This window comes from Sciurus carolinensis, unplaced genomic scaffold, assembly GCF_902686445.1.
Source record: "Sciurus carolinensis unplaced genomic scaffold, mSciCar1.2, whole genome shotgun sequence".
Classification (NCBI taxonomy): Eukaryota; Metazoa; Chordata; class Mammalia; order Rodentia; family Sciuridae; genus Sciurus; species Sciurus carolinensis.
The window spans coordinates 1,046,325-1,055,844 of NW_025920152.1; the positions used below are offsets into that span (position 1 = coordinate 1,046,325).

Sequence of the window (9,520 nt, forward strand, 5' to 3'; positions counted from 1 at the left end):
TCTTTGAGATCACATTAAGTTGCTATCATTCAAAATAGCTTTTCATGAGCAGAAGAGTTATTTTAATCCTCATGGTAACCACAAAGCAAATATCTATAATAGAAAAACCAAAAATAATAAGCAAGGAATCAAAATACACTGCTAGAGTAAATCGCTTAACCACAAAGGAAGATTATAAGAGAGAGAGAAAGGAAGTACAACAAAAGTAGAAAAGACTTGTACAATGGCTGTAGTAACACCTTACCTATTAATAACCAACCTGAATGTAAATAGATTAAATTCTTCAATTAAAAACAGAATGGCTAAATGAATTAAAAAACAAGACCCAACTACACGTTGCTTACAAGAAACTCACTTTACCTCAAAGGACACACATAGACTACAAGTGACAGGAGGAAGTAAGACATTCCATGCAAGAATGAATATCATTTCTTTTATTTTTTTTGGTGGTGCTAGGGATTGAACCCCGGGTCTTGTGCTGGTGAGGCAAGCACTCTACCAACTCAGCTATATCCCTAGTCCAGTCAATTCTTTTTAAGAATTCCAAAAATGAAAGAGGAAGGAATTCTTCCACGCATTCCACAAGGTTTTCATTACCCTGATACAAAAGTCAGAACACAACCACAACAACAAAAAGGAAAACTATGGGTCAGTATCCTTGATGAACATAGGTGTTAAAATCATCAGCAAAATGTTATAAATATTTGCAAATCCAATAGCACATTAAAAAGATTGTTCACCATGATCAAGTGGGTTGTAAGAATGGTTCAACATGTGCAAATCGATAAATGTGATATACCACATTAACAGAATGAGGGATAGAAACCATGTTATGTACAAAAGGCATTTGATAAAATCCTGACATACCTTCATGATGAAAATGCTGAACCAATTACATATAGAAGAAATGTACCTCAAAATAATAAAGGCCATTTATAATAAAGCAAAAGCTAACATTGTACTGAGTGGGGAAATGCTGAAAGCTTTATTTCTAAGATCTGGTAAAACACAAAGATGCTCCCTTTTACTGCTTTTATTCAACACAGTGCTGGAACTTCTGACCACAGAAATTAGGTGAGAAAAAGAAATAAAGGGCATCTGAACTGGAAAATAAGTCAAATTGTCATTATTTGCAGGTGACATGAACTTACATATAAAAAAAACTCCAAAAATTTCATCCAAAACTGCTAGGACTGGTAAATGAATTCAGCAAAGTAGTAAGATCTAAAATTAACATACAAAAATCAGAAGCACTGCTATATCCTAATAGTTAATTATCTGAAATAGAATTCAAGAAAGCAATTACATTAAGAATAGCAAAAACAACAACAGCAGCAAGAAAACAACCCTAGGAGTAATTTAACCAAAGAGATTAAATATCTCTATGGCAAAGGTTATAAAACATTGATGAAAAAAATTGAAGAGGAAACAAAAAAGTGGAAAAACATCCCATATTTAGGGATTGGAAGACTCAATATTGTTAAAAAATCCATATTACCCAAAGTGATCTACAGATTCAATGGAATTCTTATCACAGTACTAGAGAGAAGCAATTCTAAAATTCATAAGTAACCTCAAAAAATCCTGAATAGCCAAAGCAATCTTGAGCAAAAGAATCAAAAAGGCATTACACCACTTGGCTTCAAAACATACTATAAAGCTTTAGTAATCAAAACAGCATAATATTGTTATAAAGGTAGACACAGACAAATGGAACAGAATAGAACATCTAGAAATAAAACCTACATCCATAGCCAGCTGATTTTACACAATATGCTAAAAATATGCAGTGAAGAAAGGACTGACTTGTTTTGTTTGGTTTGGTTGGGAAAATTGGATATCCAGATGCAAAAGAATGAAATTAGACCCCTGTAAGATTCAAAAACTAGATACAAAAACCAACTTGAAGTGGGATTAAAGACTTATATGTAAGACCTTAAACTATAAAGCTACCAGAAGTAAACATAAGCAAGATGCTTCAGGATGTTAGAATAGGCAAGGAGTTTTTGGACAAGATCCCCAAAATGCAGGATACTAAAGGAAAAATAGGCAAATGGGATTGTTACATGTAACTAAAAAGTTTCTGCTTAGCAAAGGAAATGAGTGGAGACAAACTGCAGATCCAAAATCTCAATAGCAAAAAATCAAATAACTGAATTAAAAGTGTACAATAGATATAAATAGACATTTGGGAAAAAAAAAGCCATGCAGGGGCTGGGGATTGGACTCAGAGATGGAGCATCTTGCTAGTATGTACAAGGCGTTGGGTTCCATCCTCAGCACTGCCAGATGGGTGGCAGGGTGGCAGGGAGACATAGAAATGGCTAGCAAGTATGTAAGAAATGCTCAACTTCTCTCATCAGGGAAATGCAAATCAGTGTCATGTGAGATATCATCTTGACCCAGGAAAAATGACCCTTTTCTAATAGACTAAATATAACAAATATTGGCAAGGATTAAAGAAAAGGGAACCCTGGCATACTGTTGATGGAAATGTAAATTTGTACAGTCATTATGGAAAAGAGATTTTTCAAAAATTTTAAAAAAAGAACTTCTGTATAACCCAGCAATTCTACTACTGGGTATATATCCAAAGGCAATGAAGCCAGCCTTTGGAAAAGACATCTGCACTTCCATGTCCACTGGAGCACTATACAAAATAGTCAAGAAATGGGAACAACCTACAAGTCCACTGACTGATTAATGGCTAAAGAACATGGGATATATGTACACAATGGAATAAAATTCAACATAAAAAGAATGGCATCTTTGTCATTTACAGTAACATAGATAGAACTAGAGCTCTTTATGCTATGTGAAATAAACCAGGCACAGAAAGACAAGTAATGCATGATCTCATTCATGTGGAGTTTAAAACAGTTGATCTCATAGAAGCTGAGAGTAGAATGGTGTTTCCTTAAAGCTGGGGAGAGTGTGTGTAGTGGGGTGAACAATGGGGGCAGGTCAATCAATGGGTACTAAGTTACACTCAGATAGGAGTGGGAAGTTCTGTTGTGCTCTTGAGTAGTAGGAACAACAGATTATAATAGTACACTGCACTTTTCAAAAAGCTATAACAAAGTGTTTTGAAAGTTTTTCACCATAAAGAAATGATGAATGTTTGAGGTTTAACTTGATTTAAACATTACACAATAGACACATGTATGGAAATATTACATGGAACACCATTAATGTGTACAATTTTTAATGTTTTATGTATCAGTAAAAAGGTTTTAAAATTAAAAATAAAATGATATAAACTTGTTATTAAGTTTATTAAAAACATTAGGTAAAACTCAAAACACCACTTTCTAATTGTTCTATATTCTGTTCCAGAAGAGACAGCATGTGAAACTCAGGCTCACTTAGTATGGCCTGGATAGGACCTGGAGGAGCCCTTTTCTCAGTGTTGGATGGGAGGGGGACTGTGCCAAACCCTGCTTCCTATGGAAATATGGACTTCCTCTCTCCAGCACTGCATGACAACATCTCATGTATCCCAATGTCTCCAGAAGCTGGGCCACTGATGTTTCCAGACAAGACCTATGAAGGGCTGCATTTCAAACAGACTGTGGGACAAGCAGCCCTTGCTCTTCCATACTGACCAGGCTGCTTTGTCATGTTGGCCCAGTGAAGAATGCAGGCTGTCATACAAGACCTGCATGGAAATGCAAACCCACACTGTGCATCCAGCAGAGCCCTGACTCCGCATGCATCCTTGTAATATAATGGAAGAAAGGTGGGGGGACCCAGGCTCTTTCTGCTGCTCCTGATTTTCCCTCTCCTCAGCAAAGTAAGAAGTTTTACCATGTAACATTATGCTATTTGTCCTCAATTCTGGTGCACATAAGGTAGGACAGAAGGCCTGCAACAGAAAGAGGAAGGGGAAAAAAAGCAATTTTTTGTTTTAACTGATAAAATTTTTTATTTCACTTGAGTTTTTACACTTTTCCTGATTATTCCGTGTAAGGTGAAACTAGAACTGTTTAAAAGACATACACAAATCTAGTACATCAATAACCAGGGATTTTTCTTTTTTGCTATACTATTTTCACAACCACAGGTGTGCTTGCTAGGCAATATAACCATCACGGAATCAAACATTAGGCAGAATACTGGTAAGGAAAACAAAACAAAGAGCTACCAGATATACAGACAGGCTTGGTTCCACATTCACTACTGCATTTTCAAGTGCCAAGTATTAACTGCACATTTTTGTTCAGCTAGAAAGAAGGGATTTTTTTTAAGTTTTTTTTTTTGGGGGGGGGTTGTTTTAAATCAGTGCATGAATTCTTCTTTTCTCATTTCAGCAGATGGACAAACAAATGACTCTACAGCTACATGAAATGTTAAAGGTAAGGGGTGATACCGTGAGACAGACAGGCATGGCTATTCTTGATTCTCTCCTTTGCAGTGCCCATGCAACTTCCCTGCATTATAGGGTCTTGTGTAGACATGTCTGAGAACTGAGCTGGATGAGTACACCTGGAGATCTGGTGAGAGGCACTAACAGGCATTATCAAGGTTGGTTGCAATACAGGGAGAAATCATGGAGATTTAAAAATACTTTTTGATTCAGATCGTGGTATGAATGAAGAGCAACAATTGTGCTGACAACTGGAGGAAGACAGGGATATGCTGTGAGAAGCTCTTCTCAATTCTGATGCAAGCCTTGCCCACCAACATGCTCACCACTGTCTTGCACCCCTTGCCCACGTGGTATAAAAAGTAAACAAAAGGTACAGAATTCCAAAGGAAGAAAATGTAAGGAAGCAAAAGAACATACATTTTAAGAGGGAAGAGAAAACCAAAGTCAGTAGTTCAAAAGAATAGGGGGAAGGAATGTTTAGATTTGAAAATTTAAATACCCAAGTTAGGAATATCTCAAAGACTTGAGTACTCCTCAAGTGAGAGGCAATCTCTACAGAACATTGTTCTTAAATGCCTTACCCAGGAAACAGATAAGGCCATTCATAAGATACATAGCTTGTTTTTCTTTAGCTAAGTGGTAACAAGGAAAACAGATCCCATTGTTTTGAAAAGTTGCAAATCAGTAACATATTGCTTTAGGAAAGGGGGCTTAGTCACCCATGTTGTAATGAGCACGGAACCTTTTTGCAGTGTCATAACCCAGCTATCTGCCACAAAGAATCTCCATTTCAGGATCTAAGTTTCCTCAGAGGAAGACACTGTAGACATTTGTGGTCATGAACTTTTGAGTGGCAACAGCCCAAACTGGTCAAGTGTCTAAAGTCCTGAACCACAGGCAGAATTACTATGAATTACCATTAAACTTGATGTGTCTCACTCCAGTCCCAGCATCACAATATAGTCTCTATAACTTTCTTTACAACTTTACAACAGAATTGTATTTCAGTGACTATTTTGATATCAGATTAAACTTTCCAAAAAGTTACACATAATTCAGGTCTATTTTTGCTACCAGTAAGTGTTCTGCTAAGTTACAAAACCCCATAATCACAGTGTTCAGTTAAAAAAATTAAACACACAGTAATTCTGTCAATGTTAATGATATCAAAACTTCAGAATGCCATGGCATTTATGTGACCAATCCAAGTTTTAGATACAAATACCAACTGTTTATACCATGGACCATTTTTGCTAGGCTGACACTGAAAAATTTAAGTCAACGTACGATTTTTTTTTCTTTTTTTCTTTTTTTTATCACACAAAGGGATAAATGTGGAGGGTACAGAGTGACACTGAACAGATCACAAAGCATGATAGACATTAGTTCTCTCCCTCCCCAGCATCTCCTTCATCTCCCTGGTTTTCCGATGTCCACAGAGTAAGATTGTCCCTAAATACTGCATGATCAGGGTGCTGTCTTTGTAAGACTCTTCATTCAGTGTATCCAATTCAGCAATTGCTTCATCAAATGCCGTTTTTGCCAGGCTGCAGGCCTTCTCAGGAGATTTTAGAATCTCATAGTAAAAGACTGAGAAATTAAGTGCCACGCCAAGTCCAATTGGGTGTGTAGGCTGCATTTCTTTCTTACTAATTTCAAATGCTTCCTGGTAAGCCTGCTGAGAGTTCCACACAGTGGTTTGTTTATTATCTCCAGATGCCACCTCAGAAAGATACCTAAAATAATCTCCTTTTATTTTCAAGTAGAACACTTTACTTTCTGGTTGAGTAGCATGGGGAATTAGATATTTGTCCAACAACTCCAGAACGTCATTGCAGATGTCCTGCAGCTCCGCCTCTATCTTCTCACGGTATTCTTTGCCCATCTGCTGCTTCTTCTCATTTCTCTCTGTTTTCTGTTCAATGCTGGAGATGACATGCCAAGAAGAACGACGAGCACCTACCACATTCTTGTAGGCAACAGAGAGCAGATTTCTCTCTTCATTAGAGAGTTTGTGCCCCTGTTCAGTGACTGCCTTCATGGCTGCAGCCATATCATCATAGCGCTCGGCCTGCTCAGCAAGTTTGGCTTTCTGTACCAGCTCACATTTGTTCATGGTCATTCCCGTGGGAGGGTAGCAGGGGGCAAAAGTGCTTCCGATGAAGCTCTGTGAGTGGTAACTGCTTCCTTCCCAAGCCCACTCCTGAGGCGGCGGCAGTGGTGGCTGCAGTGGCTGCAGTGGCGGCGGCGGCGGCAGCTACCCTGGCTCAGGAATAGGCGACGGTGGCCGCAGGTCCACTTCCGCTCCGGCCACTACTTCCGCTCCAGCCCAAGTCCAAAAACCAGCAATTTTGAAAACTGCATTAAGAAACCTAGCCATCCATACAGATAGCACTTTTTCATTTTTGGACCTTGTCTTATAAGCTGATTAAATTTTAAAAATTTATTTTTACCTCGTTACAAAAAGACGGTTTGCAAAGATGCATACACACTACATCATGTTGGAATAAATTTAAAATAACCAAGGGAATCGAGACAAAAGGAATATGAGTAATAGGAGAGGAATCCATGAATATACAAATGCTCATCATGAAATTCTATACCCTTGCAAGAAATAATCCCAAAGTTTTCTCTAGCAACCATCATGAAGAAGAAAAAACAATCACTATAGGATCCTTAAGGCACACAAAACCAGATTGTCTAAGAAAACTACTATTCCCTATACTGTGACAAGGATGCTTTCTGCTGTAATGACCTATGTTATTACAACATAATATATTAGAAAACATTTCACTTCATTGTGCTGTTTCATTCAAGGGCTTGATGTAAGACAATACCAATTTCCATTGTCTCCTTACTAACAAATTGGCAAACACCTTAGCCAGACTTGGTAATAGGTATTATCTCTCTCAAGTTTTCTTTCATCATCCTGATTCTGCTTGATCCTCTGCTTTATATTACCTTATTGCTTTGTGTCTTCCCTTGTTATTCATTGCAACAATCACTTATGTTACAACATATATCATCAATTGCAGGAAAAACTCAACCTTTTGGCCAATGAAATGATTTAGGTTTAGACTTAAAGATACTTAAATTCACATCAATTGTGTAAATAAGAAGCTTGATACTGCCAATGTACTTTGCAAAATTTTTTTATCCTAACAACTTGTTACCTAAGAATACTTTTGTTTTCCAAGGTCCTGGTCCTGCAGTTTGCCATCTCTTGCTCTTATCTCCATGTTTCGTAGGCCCTCTGAGTATTTAGAGTAATGTTTATACATTTTGGCAAGAAGAATATAGTTTAAATGAGGTCCAACCTTATAGGATTTGCTTTGGGCAGAGTATGACGATGATTAAATCCTCCTACGTGACAGGTATTTTATATCTGTCATTTCATTTAGGTCTCACATTGCTTATTTCTTCTATTTTACAGATAAAGAAGCTCAGGCTCAGAGAGGATAATTGAGCTGCCCATGAGGGACATTTCAGGATTTTAAGTATGGTCTGGTCTCTTTGACTCCAAAATGTATGCTTTAAACTCTGGGTTGCATGTATTATGCTTCTTTCTTTTTAAAAATATATTTTATATTTTAGAGCAGCTTGTGTTCATAGTAAGATTGAGTGAAAAGTGTGAAGAGTTGTCATATACCCTCTGTCTCCTAATAGCACAGATACCACACTACCACCATCCCCACCAGAGAGGTGGTTTGTTGTAATTGATGAACTGACATAGACACATCTTTATAACTTGGAGTCCATAGTGCCTATTAGGATTCATTCTTGATGTTGTACATTCTATGAGTTTCATGAACAAATGAACCATGACTGGTGGAAGGACATAGAATTAAGTCTAGGCCTTAATCTTGTTTTAGAGGAGAAGAAGTTAATTTGGGGCTTGTGGTTTTTAGAGGTTCAGTTCATAGATGGATGGCTCCATTGCTTTGGGCCTAAGATGAAGCAGAATGTCATGGTAGAAGGGCATGGTAGTGGAAAGCAGTTCATGGCCACTAGGAGGTAGAGGAAAGGCTCTACTCACCAGGGACAAATCACAACCCCCAAAGGCACACTGTCCATACCCTACCTGCCTGCAGCTACCACCCAGTTAATTAAATCTTTATGGGCTTAAAATCCCATTTCAAAGAAATTTGATGCTATCAATTCACTTAGGAGGGATGAACTTCTGAGAACTGACTTCACATGGGTTTATTTATAAACAAGTGCTAACATTAAAATTCAGTGGGGATTTGCCTTTTTTTGTCACAAGAAAACCCTTACTTAAGACCGTCCTTCTCATCATCAAGCTTCCTTGGAATTCAGGTTGCTAACCATGAAGCTGTGAGGTAATAAGAACATATGAAGATCATGGTAAAGGAAAGTGAGTAGTTTGGAAGGCTACTTTGTTTTTCGGTAGTAGTAGAAACTAGAGAATCACACCTATTTACCATGGAGTAACTATTTCTAGTGACTTACATCATCTAGATTCCAGGTCTTCCTGCATAAACTTGAACAATTATTACGTTCTCTTTTTTCTGAACTTCATGCGAATTGACACCTTATTTTGTTTGCATTTATAATAAAAATGTGGTGTCCAAGCTATCTGAAGGCAAAGTTCAAGCTATGGTGACTTAGCTCTCTTATGAAATTTAGACACTCTGGAGACCTGCACAGTTCACTTCAAAGTACCTCTCCTGGGACCTTTCATGGAAGGCTGATCACATCAATTTTTATGTAAATTAATATAGACTTCAATCTCAGAGGATGATTTTTTGATTTTCATTCCCAATTTTCCCAATTTTAGTGACTCTTACTCAGACTTTGAAGTGTATTATACACTGATTACAAAAATAAAAATAGAGACAAAATATCATCTTGTCAGGGTTCATCTGAGACTGGGAATATAGCAATAACTTTGCATATATGTGTGACAATTCATATGTACTTAAGGTTTATTTATTTTTACTTAGGATCTGAAATGAAAAAGTGTCCGATATGTTAAAATTCATGCAAAGAACCACCTGACAAAATGGAAGTTTTAGAGAAATAAAAATAGCAAGTTAAAGAAACAAAAATCCCTTAGTTTCTCTCAAAATGCCCTTGTACCAACCCCAGCCCTGCCCCTGACTTAGGCTGCTTATGACACTTTGAGTGAAT

At 37.4% G+C, this 9,520-nt stretch overlaps 1 protein-coding gene across 1 annotated transcript; it reads right to left on the reverse strand.

The window, feature by feature from the left end:
* Positions 1-5,634: 5,634 nt before the first annotated feature.
* On the reverse strand, positions 5,635-6,491 carry LOC124974530 (14-3-3 protein beta/alpha-like). Its single transcript, XM_047537729.1, is given in 2 exon segments — positions 5,635-5,828; positions 5,831-6,491. Coding segments are annotated over 2 exon segments (738 nt in total). The 3' UTR covers positions 5,635-5,751.
* Between the last annotated feature and the right edge of the window lie 3,029 nt (positions 6,492-9,520).